The sequence below is a fragment of the Paraphaeosphaeria sporulosa genome (genome assembly GCF_001642045.1).
Source record: "Paraphaeosphaeria sporulosa strain AP3s5-JAC2a unplaced genomic scaffold CC84scaffold_2, whole genome shotgun sequence".
Classification (NCBI taxonomy): Eukaryota; Fungi; Ascomycota; class Dothideomycetes; order Pleosporales; family Didymosphaeriaceae; genus Paraphaeosphaeria; species Paraphaeosphaeria sporulosa.
In genome coordinates this window covers 1893932-1915448 of record NW_017253361.1, presented here as the reverse complement: position 1 = coordinate 1915448, position 21517 = coordinate 1893932, and the positions used below count along the sequence as shown (strand labels likewise).

Genomic DNA, 21517 nt, shown 5'->3' with positions numbered 1-21517 from the left:
TTTTAGTCTCAAAAAGTTCAAGACTGTCGGCCGTTGGAGGAAGCTTGTACCCCGCCCCCACCAATCGCACGGGCACCGACAACACAAGTGTATCTCTACACTCTCCCTCGTACCACACCCTCCAGACGACCATATACACAATGTCTCTCACGAACCTCGATCTCATCAACGCTGTCGACGGGTAATCCTCCTCCCCAGTCTCGCCTCGCATCCATTAACACCTTTCCAGCTTCCCTTACTACCAAGTCGACCCCGACCTCTACGCCGCCAGCATATCCACCTACTACGAACTTCGCGTCACAGACCACGCCTACGCCCTCGGCTACATTCTCCCTTCCGTCGCCGAAGTCTTCCGCGGCGTCGCGCATTGGGACCTCGACGACGAAGACCGCATCCTCACGCTGACCGGCGGCACCACTGCTGCCGAGCGCTCCGCCGTCGTTGCTACCACACTCGAGGCCCTGCGCAAGACGGGACACTTCAAGGTCCTGGATAAATGGCGGAACGAGCTGTATCCCGTGTACGGACGCAACAAGGAGCTGCTGTTTGATGTGGAGCGCGCAGCGAGCCCGCTGTTTGGCGTCGTTACGTACGGCGTGCACCTGACTGCGTATGTGAAGCGGGACGATGGGCTGAGGATATGGGTGCCGCGGAGGGCGAAGACGAAGCAGACGTATGGGGGCATGCTGGATAATGCCGTTGCGGGCGGCATTGCGACGGGGGAAGTCGCGTTTGAAAGTTTGGTCCGCGAGTGCGCGGAGGAGGCATCGCTGCCTGAGGATTTAGTGAGAAGTGAGGCGAGGACTGTTGGGTGCATCACATACTTCTACGTCAGGGACAAGAGCGCGGGTGGGGAGACGGGACTGATGCAGCCGGAGGTAGAGTACGTCTATGACCTTGAGTTGCCCGAGGACATCGTACCCAAGCCGGGCGACGACGAGGTCGAGCAGTTCTATCTGTGGACTGTAGACGAGGTGAAGGACCATCTGGCGAAGGGCGAGTTCAAGCCGAACTGCGCGGCGGTCATGATCGATTTTTTCATACGGCACGGCATGCTGACACCGGAGAACGAGAAAGACTTCATCGAGATTGTGGCGCGGCTGCACCGCAAGTTCGAATTTCCTACCCTATGAAGTAGAGCAGGATGTAGAAGATCTAAGGACGCCTCTCACTCTGGGGGTATCCGTGAAGCAAAATAGACTAGACAACCCAATGATACCACTCCGCCTTTTTCCCTGAACGCCGGCCATGCTGTTGTTGCGTGCTTCGTGAGTTTCTTTCAGACTGGGCGCCTACTGGCGCTTGACGAGCAGGTAGAGGTGCTCGATCTTCAGGCCGGTCAGTTTCCTATACGGGCCGGACATGACCAGCAGCAATCCTCCGAACGAGAGATAGACCTTGCTGCGCGACGGTTAGCTCTGCACATTGAGACATGTCGGCGTGCGCCAACTGACCTGTTGCCGTTGCTCTCCTCGCCAGTGACCCTGTACACCTTGCCGTAGCACACATAGTCGTACATGTCCGCCAGCGTCTGCTCTCCGCTCCTCTGCACGTCTCTCCACCCTGCCTTTGCATCTTCCTTGACGCCGTCCAGTCGGATGGTGTTGGCCAGGACGACCGAGAGACGCTCGCCGCGCTCGACAGGGAACAGCTCGTGGTTTATGTCGAGGGTGAGATCGACCGAGTTGTCGTCGGAGAGACCCCTGAGGCGCGAGACGCGGTCGTATTTGCCCGAGTTGACGTCGCTGATAGAGAAGGTGTCTTCGAAGAGAGTTGCGTCGGTCATAGTGGGCTGGGCGGCTTTGCGCGTGCGCTGGCGGGTTTTGCGGTGAGGAAACGCTCGAGTGGCAGACTGCGATATCGCGATGGCTGGGGGCGGCGGCTGTCGAGGGCGGGAGCTGGGGTGGCGGGAGAGCTCTCGAAGCTGTTCAGAGCGGGACGTGAAGGAAAGAAAAGATATCAAAGCTCCAACGGATGGCTTACCGGCGCTGTGGTTTCCCCGAACCTCCGGGCTATGCCGCCTCTCTCGTGGAGAGGCCCCCGCGGTTACAGCTGCCAACACGACATCTCACGCCTCAAGACCGCCAGTAGATACTCTCGCCAGATTGCGCAACGTCGGTCACCCCAAAGGCCAAGCAACAAGTCTGTGCAGGCGCGTTGTCTGATTGTCCGGCGGTTCGGCGCCTCTCATTCACCTCCGAAGCTCCCAACGAGCTCTCACCTCCGCCCAGGGCAGTGCAGCCTCGCCCACGATATCCCTCCTTCACGCGTCCACACGCTCCGAGATCACTGTGACATGCGAGACGCCCGCGCTCGCACCCGAAAACCTACTATATGAGTGCGCTGAACGACCTGCTGCGCCTCTACCGACACCTCGGATTCCCGCCCATCGACATGCCGCCCTCGCTCTTCGATGACACCGACAGTCGCGAACCGACCCCTTCGCTGCGCGACATGGACCTCGATTCATTCCGCGAGCATGGCGAGCATGGCAAGAGCAAAGAGCAGACGTCGCCGTTCCTGCAGCTGCCCAACGACCTATTCCGCTGCGTGATGGACTACCTGGACCGAGAATCCGCCTGGTCTCTGAAGCGCGTTTGCAAGGGCATGTCGACGTCAAAAGCCATAGACGAGCTGCTGTATCGGTACCCGCTACAATTGAACGATGTCAAGGACATCAGGCTGGGCGACTGGAACTACAGGCCCATGGGCCAGGCGCGCTGGAACGGCTTGAAGTCGAGCATCAACGACAAGAACCGACACCACGTGCAGAAGCTCGCTCTGAGCCACTGGTGTAGCATCGGCGACTTCAAGTGGATAGAGCAAAATCTGCCTTCTCTCACTAGCTTGGATCTGTCCGCCATCAAAGACTTCGTCTGGACGCCTGAGGAGACCTGGACGTGGAAAGCACTGTCTGAAGCTTGTCCGAAGCTCTTCGCACGCTTGGAGGAATTGGAGGTGTCGAATTGGGCCGACTACACTGCGCATTCGCGTATAGAGTACAGTTATGCGTACAATGACTATAGGTTCAAACAGCAGTTTCGCTTGTCGCGGCGGCGAGACGGTGGGTCTGTTGCCAAGATGATCTTTCCTCTGTGCAAGAAGCTGAAGACTCTGGTAAGTCTTTGCATTTACATCATCGTCCCTCATCGGCCATAGCGTCCCTCTCGAACTGCGTTTCACGTGCTAGGCCAATGGCGTACTGTGAATAGCCAAGCTAACGACATAGGCCATTCGCGAGCGTTACTCCGGGTTTCACACTTGGAATGAGTGGGAAGTTCACCAACGTGTGTGTTGCCTCATAGATGGGATCAAGAACTACTGCCCGCCTACCTTGACCAAGCTACGAGTTCATGACTATGGTATGTTGCTCCAAAATCCTTCGCACCTTGTGTACCAACAAGCTTCAGCACCTTACCGTTCACTCTTTTCCACCGATGCATCCACGTGGTCAAACATCAAGGTTGTGGAGATCGGTCTCTACTCGTGGATGGAAGATCGCCGAGATCGGGATGTGATTGGACCGATACCCTATCGGATTACTCAAGGCCATCATCACCGTGAGGAGGAGGAAGCATTCGATGACAAGACTTACGATGATTGCAAGCGGAATCATATGGACCTCGGTAAGATCAAGCTATTTCAAGCGCACTTATCCCAGGCTCACTCAATCGCACAGGCAACAACGTAGTGCAAGGTGCCGGTGCATCCTTCGAAGATCTGCTCAAGAGTCTTCGTAACATTACACGCAAATATCCGTCAGTCACCATCAAGCCCATCGACACTCTTCGTGATATCACCCTGCACCCGTTCCACCTTGTCAATGTCAACCAACGGCGGCTTCACGGAAACGCACAGCAACATATCCAACAGCAGCCAGATCCTGTAGCTAATGTAGAGATACAAGAGGCTTTGCAATGGTTAGCAGAGAAGTGCGGGTGGAGGCCCATTCTGGCGTGGGACAGCATGATGTGCGATGTATTCCCAGCGAATCTCGAGCCGAGTCGTTCATTCCTTCCCAAAGAAGAGGTTCTGTCCCGCATCAAGGCCATGATCTCTACCCTTCGATCGCTCGATATCCCCATCCGCATCTCAATTGGCGATCGAACGAACAGCTGTCCTAGCTCAGGGCTGGATGGCAATCTCTACTTCGGTGACTACAAGATGTTCATCGGCGAGGGCGAGAACAAGCGCGAGCTTCTCGCCCCCACGCAAGCCGGTTTCAATCTAGCTGGCATCGCCCACATGGTCGACGAGCTCACAATTCAATACGCGGGCGATGTGCCGGGAGTGCACGGCTGGCTGCGCCAAACTCGGACCCCCACCAATGCCGAGAAGGTGTTGATCGATCGTGAGCTCCTAGGATGGCGCCGCTTTTGGGAGCGTTACGCCCGCCTATTTACGAACCTAAAGAAGCTTACGACAAACGTTCCCATTGGTATTTACAACGACTGGGGTCAGTGCGAGGGTCTGCGCGAACTACTCGGCGACGAGCGGTGGGAGATGCTGGAGGTGGAGGAGAAAGGAGGAGACTTTGGCTTCCACGGAAGCTATTTCCCGTTCACGAGCCTGCGATACAGTCATCTCAGGAGAAGGACTCGCCTGAAGTTCGTGCAACGCGTGTTTTTCCGGCAGGACGCCAAGCCGCTCCACTTGAAACCGAAGCATCCGCAGCTCGAAGACAAGGAGCGCGAAGCGTTGGAGATCACCGATGCGGACATCGAAACGCCGGACGGTCTTGCTGAGCATTGCTTCTGGCCTGCGGAGCAAGAGGAGCTTAAGGGGAAGGCAGTCGGCGAGAAGAGGTCAGCGAGTGACGTCGATGGCGAAGACGGTAATACCGAGGCAGAGGGGCCGGCGACAAAGAAGGCTAAAAGCGATTGACTAGCCGAAACTCGGGCTGCGGAGGCATTGGAGGAGTTCATCGAAATGATCGAGGAGGACTTGACGTTCTTCTAGCCGGGTGAAGCCCTCCCCTTACATTCTTCGCAGCACATCTCTCCCACAGAGGACTCTCGGATCTATCGCTGCCAGCGGTGCATATTTACACATGTATGAAGGTATCACTTAAAACCTAATCACCTAATGACCTACTTTGCACTTATCGGCCTCTCACCTGTTTCAAATTAGGACACATCAACATGTCCGTACGTAGTACGTACCGGGGGGTCACACGCTGTACTCAGCACTGTAAGCTAGGCCAGAGTGCCCGCGGCATATGATGGTATCCTCATGCATCATGGTCGTCGAACACAGCATGGCCATCGAAGAGCTAAACCGCCTTGTCACAGTGGTCATCTTATCCCTCGTCTAACCCCTCGGCCATAAACCCTCTACCAACCGCCCCGCCTCCCACTCCTCATCTATCCCCGCTTCCCACCCCACACACCCCACCAACTCCCTCACCAGCCTCCTCTTCAACTTCTCCACCTCATTCTCCTTATCCCTGTTGCCAGCAACGCCTTCCAGATCAACCAACTCATAAACAAGCCTCCACACCCGTATCGTCAGCGGCCCCGCAAACGCCTGGTCCAAGATCGGGTTCGCAATGTCCTCGTTTGACAGGGGGATTCGGGAGTGCAGGATGGCGACGACGTGGCGGCGGATGGTAGAGAAGAAGGGGGTGTGCGCGGTGGCAGCGGAGGAGAATTTCGGGTAGCGCTTAGCATTTTGTGGTGCGTGAGCTGGGTCGATGGTTTGCAGTGTGAAGAGGAAGTTCGGATTGGGTTGGGCTGCTGGCGGCGATATGTGTTCTTCGCTGCGCTGGTGAGAGGGGTGGAGGTTCCTGTCTGGCTGTGCTGCTAGGGGCGGGGTCGGTACTCGAGACGCTTGTGGTATCTGCGCCACTGGTGTTGCTGGTGGGGAAGACGGTGCACGGGCGCTATGCGGTGTTGGGGGAGGGGGCGAGAGCCGGGAGAGGTAGGGGTCCGCTGTAAGTTGGGCGAATACGTCGTAGGGATCCTCGATTGAGGGGGTGCGTTCCATAGGGATATGTGCAGTCGTTGGATGAGATATGCTGCTGGAGGGACGCAAGATTGGTAATGGACTACGTGAAGCTTTTCGAAGCTGCTAAATGGTCTTGCTAAATTGCGGTAATATTTGAGGGCGTTACTGCTGTTTGAGAACAAAGGGGTTTGAAGTGGAAGCCATGACGAACAGACAAAGAAGGCGAGACAAAACATCCATATGGCGAGGAGAGACAATCGATTCCAACAAAGACTGTGTTTGCTAACAGACCCACCAGGCACATCCAACTCTGTCTACTTTCGCAGCTGTCCACAATCTCTGAAGAACATATCACGTACTAGCCTCTCTGCCTCCGAGCGGGCATCAGATTTAAACTCTCCTGCAAGTATTCTGGTGCCTCGTTGACCAATCGTGTCCTCATCCCTTGCGTCTCAGAAGAGTACAGCTCATCATTGACCTTGGAGGCTAGCTGTTTGACGATTTTTTCAAGGCCGGGGTACTCCCTCGTTTTGAGAATTCTGTTCATTTGCAGTTGAACTAGCATCAACGTCAAGAAATACTGAAGACGTCTCATGGACAATTATGCGCGGAAGTGCCTTCCCAGATTTCCACTATGGAAGACACCAACGGTGGAGAGCTGACCACGAAATGAGATTTGCGCCCATCTCTTGATCGCAATCTTCCACATCGACAATTGGAAACACGGCGGATTAGATGCGCCTGAAGTATCCACCTCGAGCAATGCATCTGCAGGATTTCTCTGCCTGCACCCACTGAAGGTATCATTTATGGACGGTCGTTGCTGATAACCATGAGGGATGAGAAGAGTTTGTCTCCCTACATACAGGGACATGCGAAAGTCACAGGTCGCGGGTTGAACGCCTGACTAGCCCGAGCGATCTTAGGCACGTAAGGTGCGAGCTACTTCATTTCTACGCCGTTGCCAATGAAAATCATGCCGCACCGCAAGATACAATGACTGAACTAGCAAGAAAACCCAACCCAAAAACGGGTATCGACAGTTGGATATCTCCCGTCCCAGGACAGGACCTCTACCAAACATCGTGGAACAGATTGGAAGTATCACCAACTCCAGTTGTGCACATTTTCAGGATCGGCTCTGTTTAGCGTCGTGCCAATATCGCACCAGTTTATGGCACAGCAGATTCGGAGAGCCATCTGGGACATCCATTCGAAGGCTCTCCCACGCCTTGTCCTGTGGCTCGTTCTTTCTGTCGGCCAAGTAGTACTCCCTGGACACGCGAGTACGAACGTATACGCATTGGTGATACCTAGGCGGTTCCCAATGGGGGCTTGTCTCATCGCAGGTGCCAGGTATGGTTGCACGACGTTTTACGAACTTCAGCTCCTCGACGTCTCGCATGTCAATTGTGAACTTTGTCTTTTGCATGTCTGAGCAGGTGTGGTTCAGCCGATACTTGTCATAAAGCTTGCGCAAACAATCCTCATCGAAGCACGTTTTCGTGGGCTCGATGACCAGCTGATGGTCGGCGACCCGCAGCAAGCATTCGGTCATCAGTGTGGCGAAGATGTTTGACTTCGATACCCAGACGCGGATCCCATCTTGAAGAAGGTTGTCGGCAATTTGCGCAATGTGTTCGCGGTGGCGTTGCTGGAATTCGTTTTCTACAGCCACCCGGATTGTTCCCTCCAACTCGACAGCTTCTTTTGTATGCGCAAGTAGTGCCCGTGTACGGTCAATCAAGACTTTTGAGTCCGACTCCTCCTTTGCGTGGGCCGCTGCCCAAGCTGCACCGGCCACTCGATGTTCAGATATGAGTACCTTCTTCGGGGCGTGTAACATCAAGATTGTTTCATCTTGATCATGTATCTTGAGGTAGCCTTGATTCTGGACCATGGTATTTATCCTCCTGTCGACGACGGCCATTTCCCGAGCGTGGTCATCCTCCAGTTTCATGACCAACGAGTGCGACTTCTCGAGAACGGCGAGCTGGGATCGCAGCTGTAACAGCATATCTCGATGGATTTTCACCACAGCGGTAGCGCTTTCGATCGTTCCGGAAATGCTTTTCTCGAGGTCATTGATCATTGTTCGCAGCGTATCTACAAGTTGAGGAGATACCGCGTCCCTCGTCCAACAACCACACGCGGCACACATCATGGGTTCGTCAGGGCATATGAAGTGTACTAGCTGGTATCAGTCCAAGTAACGTAGTGAAAGTGATTATGCTAGTATACCAAATCGTCATGGGAAAACAGTGATGTGGTGAGAGAAGCGCTAGACCTTGTAGAAAGAGGTTTACTCTCCTGTGAGGCAAAGTAGGTAGCAATGCCGAGGGAGAAAGTCTGGGTTATCTTGTGCAACGATAATAGGTTGTGGATTCGGTGAATGTACTTGACAAGTAGACCGGTACATTGGTGTGTGCCGTGGAGGCGGAATGTAGCAGAGGCGTAGAAAATTCGAGTGAGTCGATGGTTCCCCCGTGCAAATTAGTGATAGCCTGTTGCCTATAAGTTAAACCACGCACATAGGGCGCACAAGCCGCGAAGCATGGATCAAGCCCTACAACAAACATCTCGTGGCAGGGTGAAAGTTGATTCAAAATAGGGAACTTAAGCATACAACACGAAATACATATTACATTTTCCTTTTCATCTGCAAACCTCCAGCACCAGACCTTGTTCCTAGTTCATTGATCTCGGATGCCTTGCATTGCCTCAGATAGGCTGCGTAAAGCTTGATTGTCTTATGCGTCACCCAAATCATGGGCTGAGATTCCTATTTTTCGGAGGACAATTTGGCAAACCTCGATGTTGCGAATGTATTACCGTTACTGGGCCTCTTCTCGAGAAGGATTCCACCGGATACTGCGAGCTCCAGTTCAGAAGCGGCTCCAGGCATGATGCGATGACCGAATGTCTTATATATTTCTTCCGATTGGAGAATTCGCTCGCTATTGTAATGTGGAAGGGCTGCATGCAGCTACTAACGATATATAGAGCCAGTGTCCTTGGACTGCCCAAGAATATGAATAAACATTGTGGGCTCCTTGTCATTCCTTCTGCATCCGTTGCGTTCAGGGATATTTGTGCTGCTAAGGAGCAGTGCCATTGGGCCTTCTTCACAAACTTAGTTGGATTGAAGCCCATCTATGTTTTCTTCTTATCTCTCAGTTGAGCACTAATGGAGATCACCATCCCTGCACACAGCTATTGCCTTTTGTATCAGTCAAAGTACAGTTTTGTTGAGTCAGAGGTGAGCCATGGTATCTGGCTGTCCAATTTCTAGTCTGTTTTCTTTCGAAGTCTTTTGAGAGTGTCGCCGATTCTGCGCCTCTATGTCGTTTTGAACTGTTCATCTTGTCGTGATGACGTGCGATCGTACGATACTTAGAAGCGTCCTGTATCCACTGTATAATTTGCGAGTTGATCTCACGGTCATGTGCGACCTTATTCCTGGTCATATATCCAAAATGTTGAGATGATACGCGGATCTCGTAGTTTGTGGTTTTTGGCGTGGCCATTGAAGAGTTTGAATTTCTTTGAAATTGTGGGAGTTTTGAGTATGGAAAGAGACACACCAACGGCAATAGCAAACCATTCTTGCACCTCTTGATGATTGCGCGGGAGTCGACCCGCTGAAAAAGAAAACCATAAAAAAAGGTCGTAACCTTGACGGAGCATTAAGAGCTCCATGTCCGGTCAGCGCGGGCTTTCCGGATGAAGAAGATGGACTGCGAGGTACAGATACATGACCTAAGAGGCGAGCACAAAATCAGGGTGGTCAAGATAGCATAATGGACATTTTAGCTGGGTTAGCAAGAATTTCTTGTTTTTATGAAGAAACATCCCTTCTATTTTCTTTTTAACTCGGGGGATATTTGATGTGAAATCTATGCGTGATCTGCCTGTTGTTCTGTTTTAAACCCAGTGAGATGATAGTTCAAGTTAATGCTGTATTTCAGGAATTCCACATGCAATCCGATGGTCCTGCCACATTACCAGCGGACCTTCACATAACGAAGAGAGATATGGGCCAGCCAGAATTCTGTCTTTCATGACACAATTGGCTCGACCACGCAGAGATTCATAACGCGCAAGGATGAGGGAAAGCCTTTCGCGTGTACCACGATACTGTCCTTCCAACACTCTACTAGCTAGTAGGATGTATTAAACATCTTCTCCAAAGCAGATACTAATTTCTCAACTCGTTATGAGGACGAGCTAGTTCCTTCATTCCTGCCAGTACGTGACGGACATCGAGCCCGATCAGAGCGCCGAACGTGACTCAGAAAGGGATGCTTCCTTCCTCGACGAAGTGGTGTGGTAGATCTCCGCGACCAAATGTGACAAGGTAAAATGCTTTAGGAACCCGGCTACGTGTCAATGAACATATATTACAGCTAGTTTCGCACACTAGCTAACCAATAAAAACAAGAATACTAGCTCACTTTACCTTATGTTGATGTATACTACTATATGTTTATAAGCTTATAACAAGTTAGCGTAGAGATTCACAGGACGACCTGCCGTAAGGTCTGTCCGACGAATCTTTATTTCATTGTGGACCACTGTGACGAATAGTCGTTCACGAGTATTTAATACATTTCATCGCAGGGTGTGGAATAAATCACCATACATAGACGGATCTCAATGCAAGTTCGCGTATGGAGGGCGTCAATTGGCTGGACCGTTGGTGGTTGCACCGTTCGTCGCAGTGGCGGGGGCTGGAACCCACTGCACGACTGTAACCGAGTGGCGTCGAATCAGACAACTCAATCAAAAAAGTCAGCTCACCCAAAAGACAATTGTATGTGACACTAGCTGCGGCTGAAAAATGGCCAGAATCCATAGCTCACTCTTTCAAAAAGTCGTGCCTGCGGCATGAAACCATTGGTAGCGCCTGTCTGAACGGATGCCGTTCACCAGCATGGCAAACAGGAAGCACGTACGCCAACATACCACTGCTCTTTTCACCCGATTTCCGAAAAATGGACGCATACCCTTCAAACAAGTCGCTTCAGCAACTTGGATCTCGACGACTGCCCTGCTGATAGGAATCGGATTTGTGGTTGCAATAGCGTTCACCGTGGATGGGAAGCCAACGAGAGGCAACACGTGGTACGAGTACGCCCCTACATTCATCGCATTAGGAGCAGTTATACTTCGAGGCGCGCTTGCTGCTCTGCTCGGGATTGCGCTTTATCAAAGTCTTTGGCAAAATATTGCCGCGCCGGCCTTGGACAACGGCGAGTCGCTTCTTGGAACTAAGAAACGAGGTGGCATTTCGTTGAAGAGGATCGAATCGCTTCATTTAGCCTCACGTCTGGCAGTCGGCATGTTCAGTTATCCGCAGTTCAGGGCAGGCTGGATAATCGGCGTCCTAGGATTGGCCGTCACATCAGCAGTGCAGCCTGTCTTGCAATCCGCCATCACAGTGAGGCAGGAAAGGCAGATCGTTCAGACAGGAGTACCTATATACCATCCCCAGTTCAACGGGTCGCTGGCTCAAAGCGAATCGGCCGTAATGCTCGCAGGGGGTGCAACGACAATACCGAGGCGATCAGCAATAGCAGCCTTGCTGGGTGAGCACAGTAGTCTTCGCTACACGGACACCAATGTCACTGGCTCTGCAAAATTCGGATCCGTCGAATATCTCGACGTAGATTGCAAAATAGACGCCATCCCAGGGAATTTATCCAATCTGAATGGCTGGGATGTGTATAATTTCACATACCGATATCCGGACGCAGAGAAGTTTTCAGATGACCCCCAGGAAGACCTGACCCAGTTCCGGGATGTATCTAATTCCACGGTACTATATGATGGCGTTGACATTCAAACGACACTGAAGTCCAGAATTGAGGTGCAAGCCGTCATGTTCAATAATACACATTACCTCAAGCATCTTTGCACGGTCCAAACGGCAGTAGGAACTTGTACCACTCGTATTGAAGGAGGCACCGGAAGCATGGGTGGCCTTAATTGTATTCGAGATCGGTTTATTAACGTTGACAGCGATATGGATAAAGATGGTTCATTCTACGGGCCGGCGGGGGGAGTGATGGCACTATTCTCGTCATTTCTTAAAGTGTTTGTGGGCAAAGCGGTGCTAGACATACGCGCCAGATTTAACTTTGGACAGTCACTGTTCATGCTGGGAACCATGGTCGTGGATATCGATACGAAGCTTGTCATGCCGTCCGACCTATTGTCTCACATGCAGCGCGTGCTTTGGGTCACACCTTTACTGGCAAAATCCGGAAGTCCGCAACAGGCGGCATTGAACGTCACCATGTCCGTCTCAGACGAGCATAACGTGATTATCTACGAAGTCAACAAGCCGCGCGTTGTCGCCACGGTTGCCGTCTTGTTGCTCACTGGGTTCGGATGTTTGGTCTACCTATCTTTTTGGAGTAGCGGGGCATGTGGGCGTCTCGCGAGAGACAGCTTGATTCATTCCCTCACGGTCGCTGGTCCCAATGGCCCTGCTATACAGGGCGCGTGCTTGGCTTCCTTGGAAGAAATACTGGACAAGGCGGGGGACGAGAAACTCAAGTACGGCACGATCTTGGAGGCCACAGATTCGTTAAGCGGACATCTTGGGTTCGTGGAACAACAATCTTCGCCGTCCACGTATCACGGTACATCGATGATGTCCCTGGGGAAGCCGGTCCCGGGGAGATGGTATGGCGGCAGAGGGAATATACGGAACAGGAAATTGAAAGAGAGTTGCATATAATTTGAATATAAAGAGCTGAGTCCTTGGAAGCTTACTTTAAAACTTGTAAATGACTAGTCTATTGAGGCATGGGTATAAAGTTTGGCTGTATATGCTTGGCGATAATCCTACCCACTCTTTTCACGACGTGTGCGTAATAATATGAGGCGCATGCAGCGTGCTTCTAAGACTCACTAATCATACAATCCAAAAAATCGAGCTACTGCCTTAAAATCTCTCCTTCGCAGGTACTGCTTACCGTAAGAAGCCCGAACGCCGATCAAATGAGACAAAAAGATCGCAAAATATGGGTACTAACCACTGTGGACTCCTGGCACCAAGAAACTGACGCAGACCCAAGCTCGTGTATGTCTGATCAGGCAGAAGCGTAGCTAGGTTTCGAGCCAACAATCGAACGGACAGATAACGAAGTCTGTGAATCTTCCAGTGTAATCCACACACAGTTTTCCAAAGTCTATATCTGCAGACAAACAATCGTCGGCGGAGTGAACATGGCAATCTACGATCAGGAAGTACCTAGACCGTTCGCGTTAGAATTTTCCTCCAAGCATTTAACATTCTACAAATCAAGAAGATCCGGATCAATGGGGATGCCAGGGATAGATAGCTGCGTAGTGTCGTTGGTTACACCAGGCATCGGAATCGTGTAGGCCGAGGTAGGGACTTGTGAGCTTGACAGGTACTCATTCTGATGCAAGCTGTTGCAGGTAGAATCGTCCTGGTAAGAGGATTCCTGCCCATGAACCCGCTGTCCGACACTTGACCATTGAGGCGACCGAATAGTGTCGTTTTGGAACCCCTGAAACTGGTGGTTTAAATTCGCTTGATCGAGCTGATGGTGGATGTGAGAAGCAGGAGACGCGTACGGGTGCGAGAACAAGGCTGATCCATCTAATTCGTTTGCGGCAGGATGCGGTTGGAAGGCCGCACCATACTCTGTCGCTACATATACTGATGGCATAATCGGTTCCTGTTTAGTGACTTGGGCGCCCTTCTTCATCTTCGCACCATTTCGCAGCCGCTTCTGGGATAGTGCCTGGATTCCACCGTTCTGCAGATCTTCATCCCGGACGCGCTTGGTCTTGGCAATGCTCATGCCAGACGTAGCAGAAGGAACCTTCTTAGATCTAGTCATGCTCTCTAGTTTCTTCGATGATGGATGCAGCGATACCTGGACATTCGGCTGATCAGTTTCAGACATAAGAGTGGCTGGACCGGTAGCTTCCTTTGCTTCCTGAGCCGCAACATATGCTTGGAGACGATCGTGTGTCCACGGCTCCTGAAGCTGAGCTCCACTCTTGATAAGGCTTTCCCGTTCCTTGACTAAATGTCCGGCAAGCTTTTCATGTGGAGACAAGTCGTTCGGATCAGTTGGAAGAATACCGTAATCCTCCAGGAGTTGTTTCGTCATGTTGATATTGTACTTTTGCTTGATCGTGAAAGCAGACATCTTGAGGCTCATCGAAAGAGGTTCACCCTTATTATTTCCAGGTATCGATAAAGGGTAACGGCCTACCCGAGCAGCAATAGCTTCGCGGCGAACTTTCTCGGGATCAGGTTCGTTGTTCTTCCTGCGGCCCCGGCCATGCTTGGCACGCACAACTTGACCCATGGCTGTGGTGTCAGTAGTGAGCAGCGCTATTGGGGCTCCGTTCGCATTCAAGACAGTGTCATGCCTAGAAGGTTTTTCAACTTGGTCGAGACCTGGACCAGTCACGAGCGATGTAGGGTTGCTGGTGTTGGCTGTTGGGATCTTGTTACCAAGAGTCAGAGCAGAAGGCAATGTTGGAAATCCTGCGTTGGCGAATTCGAAAGAAACTTGGGGTTCCTGGAATGAGTACAATGCAGCCATGCTAATGGGTCCATGGGCGGGCTCTTCAGCTGTAGTCGCCTCAAGCGGGTTCTCGCTCTCTCCAGCAATAACATCAGAGACCCCTTCACGGGCCTCTTCAGTACCGCTATCCTGGAAACTTCCTCGGGTTGAATGTAGCTGATCCCGGCGGTGCATCCACATCCTCACAAGTGCATCGGTGCTCATGCTTTTGAGACCTTCAACATCATCAACACCATCCTCATACAACGCTCGCCGGAATTGGAGACTATTGAAGTGATTCTTCATGCCGAGGAAGTGCTCTTTGCGACCCCAGTGTAGAGGTCTCTTCTTCGGAGGGATTATGCCAGGGAACACTTCTCCAGCCTGTGGTCGAGCTTTTGGGAGCTTGGCTGCAGCAGCTTCTGCAGCTTCGATGGCCTCCTTCTCTTCGAGCTGCCGATCGGCTGCAAGCAACTCTTGAATGGTTAGCCGCTGCTGCAACGGCAGTGCCTCGATATCGTGACCCTGCTCCTCCATATGACGGGCGAAGCCGATGGTCACGTTCCACATGGGCTTTTGGAAACGCGTGCGAAAGGGGCCAGCTAAAGGTCTCTGGCTATAGCCATTTCTTGGACGATGGGCAAGTTTATCTTCTACCTTCCGGTCCATCAATCGAACACTCGGCTCATACTTGTCCTCGATTACGGTGTCGGAGCCGGTGTCTTTGAGAACGTAAATGTCGTCCGGTTGCGCTTTTGATGCCTGTGTAAGCCCAGCGTCTCCTGTAATAGTGTTAAACAGTTTTGGAACACTCTTGCTAACTACGAGACCTTTGTGCTTCATGGGAAGAGATGCTGTAGACATCTTGGCGAGAAATTCAAATGTGTGCGCGGGTTGCGGGGGCTGGAGAATCGAGCCCAAAACCCAGCGATCGCAAGCGGGAATAATGTTGAGTGTAGACAAGAGCTCGGAGTGGGTGTGGTGTGGGTATATGGATGGGGATGGCGCTCTTTACGCTTGCTTGATATATTTAGAGACGGTGCGCGCATTCACTACGCTAAGGAACTATCACGAATCATATCCCCGCGGTGAAAAGTCATGTCACGTGTCAGAGTAGTTCACGGGCCCATGGGCATGGATGTGAATGCGGACATAGATCGACGGCTCTTTGGAAGGCCTCCGAATGGGAAGCACGGATGCAGTGACGTGAGCGAAACCCCTCCAATCGTCGCGGTGGTTCGGATCCCCGATTACGTGCAAGCGGCATTCTACCTTGGTAAGAGATGTCGATTTTGGTGATCTGAACCTTCCCTTAACTTCGGAAAGCATCTGGACAAACCTTTGGTCTCCCGATTGCACCTTACGCAAACATCCTGGATTGGCCAAGCAGGATGCCGGCGCAGATCTTGTCAAAGACTTTGGGGATGTTGATAGCTCTGAATTAATGTAATAGTCTCCGGTATTTTGACAGAGTTGATAACTTCCCAGTGTATCCCATGCCCTCAGCGGCCACATCGATTGTAGAAAATGGTTCGATGGACCCGAATCTAGTAATAGAATACCTCCCCGGCCTTGATGTTGTTAATCCATTGTCACAACTGCCGAGGTCCGGGTACTCTCTCGCGCGATACGGCCTCTTATATACCGCTAACATTCATCGTCTCTTTAGCACATTTGCTCGCGATATCCCTTTTTCTTCATCCTCCACTTCTTCGGAATACCCCAACAAGTCGCTTGGTCACAGTGCTAAAAACAGTCGCTTCGCCACTAGCACTTGCAAAGATGTCAACAAACGGCCATCGGCGGCTCCCTCCGGTCCCAGGAAAGGCCAGGTAATGCTTACCCGCACAAGGACCACAGCCAAACAGCCAGGACTCCCATTGCAAGCACTCCCAACGTGAATATCAACTCGTTGTGAAATATTATGGTATCTGTGCGCTGCACGTCGGGTATCCAGCCTGGCGGAATGTCATCCAGGGAGACGACGATCGGCCCAGCTACGTAAGTTGATGTTGTGGCGGTGTTTCCTGAAAGAAGCGGGGTCTCGGTCGGCGATACCAGGGAAGTGACGAGCGTCGTGTGTACGGTGAAAGACGCGGTGGTATTTTCGGCGCTGTGCGAGCTCGCAGTCTCGAGGGGGGTCGTGGCAAGCGCGATGCCAGTGGTAGTTGTCGATTCGGAAGCCATGGTGGGTGTTCAGCGCAATGAGATTCGTGTTCAAAAAATATAATCAACAGTAAAGGGGTGCATGGTAGCTTCTAATATTGGAAGCACGAGCTTCCCGCAAGCTACACAGGCCCAAGTGTTACGTAGCTTAAACATTGAGTCACTGTTGGGAGTAATCAAGATTAGACACGTTGGGTCGGGCTGGCGGCACCCGAACTACATTGACGGATCGCTACAGAGGCGAGTTTTAGCAATGTACAGTTATGATCAATCAGCGGTACGCTGCCGGAACACAATTTGTCATGATTGTAATATGATACCTTCCACAAGCTACACCACAGGATCGGACTTGGAACAACTGCGTCAATTTGCGTCTGTGGATGTAGCGCGACAGCGGGCTGAACTAGTGTGGCCAACATTCTGTCTTCGTTCAGTCGAATCAAGAACATAGAGATCCATTCAGTGCACTTGCCCGGAAATGTAATGCAAAGAAAGTAACAATGAAATTGAATGCTGGGGGAGCATAGTCACTAACGGCCATCTGAATTTCAGGCTATGCCTCAGCAAAGTAATAGCGCACGTTGTCGTACGAGATGAGACGCTGTATTCAAAAGCCTTAGGGAAAATACTACGCGCTTCATACAGCAGCTATTCGAATCAGCAAACATCTATCTAGAACCTCAAGAACATCCCAGATGGCATCGGCAGCTCTGAAAGGTATCGTATGATTCGGTATTTCTCGGCCGCAAAGGAAGGCTCTAGCAAATTCGACGGCGATACGATCAACAAGCATGTGTATCGCACGACCGATGTCTTAAGCACGTTTTCCATGCTCATGTGATCCGCCAATGAACACCTCATCATCAAGGTCCTTTCAAACTTTGTAACAGTCCCAGGGAGTCCAAGTTCAAGACAGTGTTACGAGGCTATGACTCTTCGTCAACCCCTGGGCATCCAGAGTAGGTCTAGTCTTCAAGTGAGTCCTATCCGGGAAGGACGAGGATCTGTACCGGTACTGCAATGGATTACAGAGACGCGCTCGCTAAGATGGAGAGGATCAAAAGTTATTGTTCGCTTATGGGGTGTAGTTCGCTGGGGCTGAGTTTTGCGCAGCCGATGGCAACATTGGCTCCCAGAAACAACCTTCCCGTAAGTGGATTGTGGACGGATCATTGCCTAGCTCAACCAGGTGCGGGCGTGGACCTCGGGATCCTCACCCACACCGATCGATGACCAAAGATGGTCAAAAAATATTGGAGGATGCTTTGAGCCGCCGAAGTTCTTGATAGCATTGGTCGAGCTTGGCCATCAGAAGTCTGTTGCCGAATGTAGTCGATCTCTTCGCCGTGTTTTAATGACCACTAGTTTTCCCGCTCGTTCAAACCTGCTTTTGACTCAATTAATAATGGCAACAACACCAAGAAACGTCGTGGTGGATCGGCTTCTTCACCAGGCCTAGGCATAGAGGCTGCATCTTTTTACACCTCTTTAGCCCTCCGGAAAAGTTTACCCCTGACCGCACCCATCCTCGCAACCTTACTCTTCAGCTGCCCTAACACACCCCTCCTCTCTACTCCAGACTCCTCCTCGTCATCATCACCACCACCAAATTTACCTCTTATCTTCCTATAAAGCGACCTAGCTTTCCCCAGAAAGCTCCTCTCAAAACGATCCTCTCTTTTCTGTGCTTCGTTCCATTCCTGGAAGGTTATCACCTCCTCCAGCTCGAAATCTCCCGTCAGCGCCTCCGACACTGGCGGGCTCCCAACAAGCACCTCGCTCACCGGGCTGCCCTGCGACCTAAGCTCAACGTCCAGCGAACTAAGCTCGAGGTCTAGCGGCTTAATCCCAACCGGGTCTTGTTGTCTTCGCCGCGGACGTATTAGATCCGTGTTACTACTTCCTGTGTACTCGGGCAGCTTGTAAAACTGCTCGCTGCTTGTAGATGACGCATTGCCTACGCCCTCCTCATAGGCCGGTGACCGAGGCTGCACTCGGGAGGCGAAGAAGTTCCCAAAGCACAGCGAAGAGACGTCTTCAATACCCGGGCAAGGCACAGGGTACGGCGAGATCACGCTGTCGATGTTGGAGAGCTGACGCTCCCTTGTCGCCTTGTTGTGCAACGGGGAGTACCGCGCTGCGAGAGGAGTCCGGATTCCAGGGTGGAGCGGAGTTGCAGTACCGATGGATGAGATAGAGAGTGGACGCCAGCGGTCGATTTCCTCTGGTGAAGGCAGGGCGGGTGCATTGCCCTTACCTTTCCCTTCTAGAACACTGAAGGACCGGGGAGGGGAGGGGAAGAGGTCGAGCTGGAGGGGCGAGGACGAGGAGATGCGCTCAAGACGTGCGGGCGAGGTGCTGTATTGTCGTTCGCCGTCTGAAAAAGGGTTGATGTGCTTGTTTCCTTGGCGTTTTGTATATTGGCCCAACGCGAAGGGCATGGGAGTCGGTACTCGCTCTGGTTTCGTGCCGATTGGGGTGCTCCTTGCAGTGATATAGGGAGTCGGTATGCGCTCCACTTCTGCAGTCATCGGGATGTGTGCTGCTTCTTCGTTCAGGCCGGCCGTCTCGTGTGCGATACACACATCTAGTCCGACTTCCCTAGCCATCTCTTCCTCTTCATCAGCCACATAGGCGTTCAAGTTCTTTCGCGCTCTTTGTCGTCTTGAAGAGCCCTCGACAGTGTCATGATGGAAATCCGACCCGGTGGGATTCCACACACTCCGTGGGACTCTGCATTTCCTCCCCTTCACACTCTCAGGCAACTCCAGGTACTCCATGGCGTCTGCGTACTTGGCGGCGACTGCGTGCTCCATTGTTGATAGTGTAGCGTGGGTGGACTTGTCGCGCGATACGACAGCGCTGAATCGCAGCGCTGAATCGCAATACGGACTTGAAAGAGACAATTGCTTCTCAGAAAACAGGATAGAACGAAAAGGTAGCGTGGGTGTACTTGCAGTGTGTTAAGAGCGCACCAAATTGAAGTACAGGTTTAAGGAGACGGGCAACGTGCCGAGAGAGATTTTCGAAATGAAAGTGTAGCGTGGGAGAGCTCGAGAGCTTACATATGACCGCGACGCTGGCGCATGCTATGAGAAAATAATGTCAACCGTGGAAGGAAGCAAGATGATGGGAAAAGCGTACCTGCATCATGTGCGTGAGCAAACCACGTGAGCCGTGGCCCAGGACCGTTGGGAACTGCACTTTTTCGCTAATCAAATTCATGACATTGGCTACCTACTGTATCGTAGTTGAGCTTTCCACGTCCACAACTGGCTCCTCCGGCATCCTAAACATAGGGACCTTCCTTGTCGGACTTCCAAGTGGATTTTCAGGCGCGAAGCCTAATGGTATCTCTTCCTGATACATGCCAGCATCCTGTGCTGCCTTTATATTGGCATCTTTCGTATTGTGACTCAGCGGTGGGAACGCGGAGTCGGTACGATTCGCTTCCTCAACTTTCTGTCGAATTGATGAGAGCGCGGCTTCATTGTTTTCGTACGGGTGCGGTGGGTCGGATGTGGCTTCTAGGTTATCGGCCTGGGCCGGTTGTGGATCGGTCCCAGAGCTGCCAGCGGGAGTGCTCTCAACCTTTTCTTCACTCGCTCTCGAGATATCTTTGGCGCGCTTCCTAGCATTGGCGATAAGATCGTCAAATTGGTTCTTGTGCGCCGTAGCGTGATTCTGCCCATCGAAGTCCTTTCGCATGATGTGTGATTCCTTTGCAGTCGCGCGACCGCCTTGTGTCCGTTCCCATTCGTCTAACTCTCTTAGTAACTCTCGTTTCGGCTTTCTGGCCTCGTCGGACGCATCGCAATTAGAATTGTAGATGTTCAACCATTCCTGATGTCGTTTCATCAACTGCTGCTTTGTGCCCCAAGTGGGTATGCCCAGCTCTTGCAGCTTCTTCCTCAGCGCCTTGTCATTCAGCATTGGGTAGTGTAGACCGGAGAGGCGCGTTGGCGGAGGACCGTTCTCTTTCATTCGAGCTTGCAGATGGTTTGGGAAGGCGTCGTCCTTTCTGTTGCCGTCTTAGTAGTGCCCAGCGGTGTGTATCGAACATGCCTACCTCGACCTGGTCTTGCGCGTCCCAGTGTCGTCCTGCGCAGCCGGACAGATTGGTATGTGGTTGAAGACTGCCTCCTCCTTCATAGGCTTCTTGCATATCGGGCATGGCACCATACCCTCAGGTACATACTCGTCCTCCTTCTCCTCGTCGCTATCTGGTATCACGACAGGCATGTCGTCCGTAATGCTCTCGTTGCCAAGCCGCGTACTTCTTCGTGTATGTCTCGACCGCGTCGTTCTCCTCCCCTCATCCTCCCCATCTGCCGTCTCGCGCTTCCTTTTCCGCCCGCTAGCCGGTGCGGCTGTCTCACCGTCGTCATTGTCTTCTTTCGCACGCGCTAGCTCTAGCGCCTTCGGGCGCGCCTCTTGGAATTTCGTTGCGATTTCACGCACCGCGATATTCGGTTGCAATTTGTCGGCCTGGCAGGCAGACTTGCATGCGGGACATTTCCCGTCGATTGCGATGCATCTTCTTATGCATAAGGAGCAAAATGTGTGCGCGCACGACGTAATGACAGGGTTGTTGTAGAACTCCTTGCACACTTCGCAGCGGAGCGCGGCTTCGAGAGGTTCAAAAGCGGGAAGAGACGTTGTGAGCCAGTCGGTGGAGTCGGGCAGTTCGAAAGACGATTCCATCGCGAGCGTGGCGGGAAGTAAAGGCGCTGCGGGACCTTGCGATGGAGGCGACAACAGCAGTGTCGACGGCGCGTCGGGGGACGCGATTGGCGACCCGTCATCACGTGATGTCTTTGTTGTAGGAGTCGATCTTGCCGTATCGG

At 52.3% G+C, this 21517-nt stretch overlaps 10 protein-coding genes across 10 annotated transcripts; 3 read left to right on the top strand and 7 right to left on the bottom strand.

Moving 5' to 3' along the window:
* Positions 1-93: 93 nt before the first annotated feature.
* On the top strand, positions 94-1233 carry CC84DRAFT_1255832 (thiamine pyrophosphokinase-related protein-like protein). The gene is made up of 2 exons (XM_018184574.1): positions 94-181; positions 230-1233. The coding sequence occupies exons 1-2, from the start codon at positions 141-143 to the stop codon at positions 1131-1133; spliced, it is 945 nt and encodes a 314-aa protein (XP_018040269.1). The 5' UTR covers positions 94-140; the 3' UTR covers positions 1134-1233.
* Positions 894-1936, bottom strand: CC84DRAFT_1137923 (DNA-directed RNA polymerase-like proteines i). Its single transcript, XM_018176173.1, has 2 exons — positions 1455-1936; positions 894-1401 (listed from the first exon to the last, which is right to left on the bottom strand). The coding sequence occupies exons 1-2, from the start codon at positions 1784-1786 to the stop codon at positions 1293-1295; spliced, it is 441 nt and encodes a 146-aa protein (XP_018040268.1). The 5' UTR covers positions 1787-1936; the 3' UTR covers positions 894-1292.
* Positions 1937-2454: 518 nt separating this feature from the next.
* CC84DRAFT_1081733 (uncharacterized protein) lies at positions 2455-4884 on the top strand (the record flags this gene model as incomplete). The annotated part of the gene is made up of 4 exons (XM_018173942.1): positions 2455-3117; positions 3230-3362; positions 3411-3626; positions 3680-4884. 4 exons carry the CDS (start codon positions 2455-2457, stop codon positions 4882-4884), a joined length of 2217 nt encoding a protein of 738 aa, XP_018040267.1.
* Positions 4885-5310: 426 nt separating this feature from the next.
* CC84DRAFT_1213276 (uncharacterized protein) lies at positions 5311-5985 on the bottom strand (the record flags this gene model as incomplete). Its single annotated transcript, XM_018182517.1, has 1 exon — positions 5311-5985. The coding sequence occupies one exon, from the start codon at positions 5983-5985 to the stop codon at positions 5311-5313; it is 675 nt and encodes a 224-aa protein (XP_018040266.1).
* A 1090-nt stretch (positions 5986-7075) lies between these two features.
* Positions 7076-8851, bottom strand: CC84DRAFT_1172390 (uncharacterized protein; the record flags this gene model as incomplete). Its single annotated transcript, XM_018179977.1, has 4 exons — positions 7076-8140; positions 8188-8256; positions 8478-8512; positions 8779-8851. The coding sequence occupies 4 exons, from the start codon at positions 8849-8851 to the stop codon at positions 7076-7078; spliced, it is 1242 nt and encodes a 413-aa protein (XP_018040265.1).
* A 2028-nt stretch (positions 8852-10879) lies between these two features.
* Positions 10880-12836, top strand: CC84DRAFT_1193532 (uncharacterized protein; the record flags this gene model as incomplete). The annotated part of the gene is made up of 2 exons (XM_018181309.1): positions 10880-12555; positions 12749-12836. The coding sequence occupies 2 exons, from the start codon at positions 10880-10882 to the stop codon at positions 12834-12836; spliced, it is 1764 nt and encodes a 587-aa protein (XP_018040264.1).
* Positions 12837-13250: 414 nt separating this feature from the next.
* Positions 13251-15368, bottom strand: CC84DRAFT_1235847 (uncharacterized protein; the record flags this gene model as incomplete). The annotated part of the gene is made up of 1 exon (XM_018183863.1): positions 13251-15368. The coding sequence occupies one exon, from the start codon at positions 15366-15368 to the stop codon at positions 13251-13253; it is 2118 nt and encodes a 705-aa protein (XP_018040263.1).
* A 975-nt stretch (positions 15369-16343) lies between these two features.
* On the bottom strand, positions 16344-16691 carry CC84DRAFT_1213272 (uncharacterized protein; the record flags this gene model as incomplete). The annotated part of the gene is made up of 1 exon (XM_018182516.1): positions 16344-16691. The coding sequence occupies one exon, from the start codon at positions 16689-16691 to the stop codon at positions 16344-16346; it is 348 nt and encodes a 115-aa protein (XP_018040262.1).
* Positions 16692-18148: 1457 nt separating this feature from the next.
* Positions 18149-19486, bottom strand: CC84DRAFT_1213271 (uncharacterized protein; the record flags this gene model as incomplete). The annotated part of the gene is made up of 1 exon (XM_018182515.1): positions 18149-19486. One exon carries the CDS (start codon positions 19484-19486, stop codon positions 18149-18151), a length of 1338 nt encoding a protein of 445 aa, XP_018040261.1.
* Positions 19487-19946: 460 nt separating this feature from the next.
* CC84DRAFT_1057221 (DNA repair protein rad18) lies at positions 19947-21407 on the bottom strand (the record flags this gene model as incomplete). Its single annotated transcript, XM_018173549.1, has 2 exons — positions 19947-20691; positions 20740-21407. Coding segments are annotated over 2 exons (1413 nt in total), but the record flags the coding sequence as incomplete, so codon positions are not given.
* Positions 21408-21517: the final 110 nt, after the last annotated feature.

Coding starts and splice junctions, on each gene's coding strand:
- CC84DRAFT_1137923 (XM_018176173.1), bottom strand. CDS start 1,786: ATGACCGACGCAACTCTCTTCGAAGACACCTTCTCTATCAGCGACGTC. Junction 1,402..1,454: donor GAGGAGAGCAACGGCAACAG/GTCAGTTGGCGC, acceptor ACCGTCGCGCAG/CAAGGTCTATCTCTCGTTCG.
- CC84DRAFT_1255832 (XM_018184574.1), top strand. CDS start 141: ATGTCTCTCACGAACCTCGATCTCATCAACGCTGTCGACGG. Junction 182..229: donor CTCATCAACGCTGTCGACGG/GTAATCCTCCTC, acceptor ACACCTTTCCAG/CTTCCCTTACTACCAAGTCG.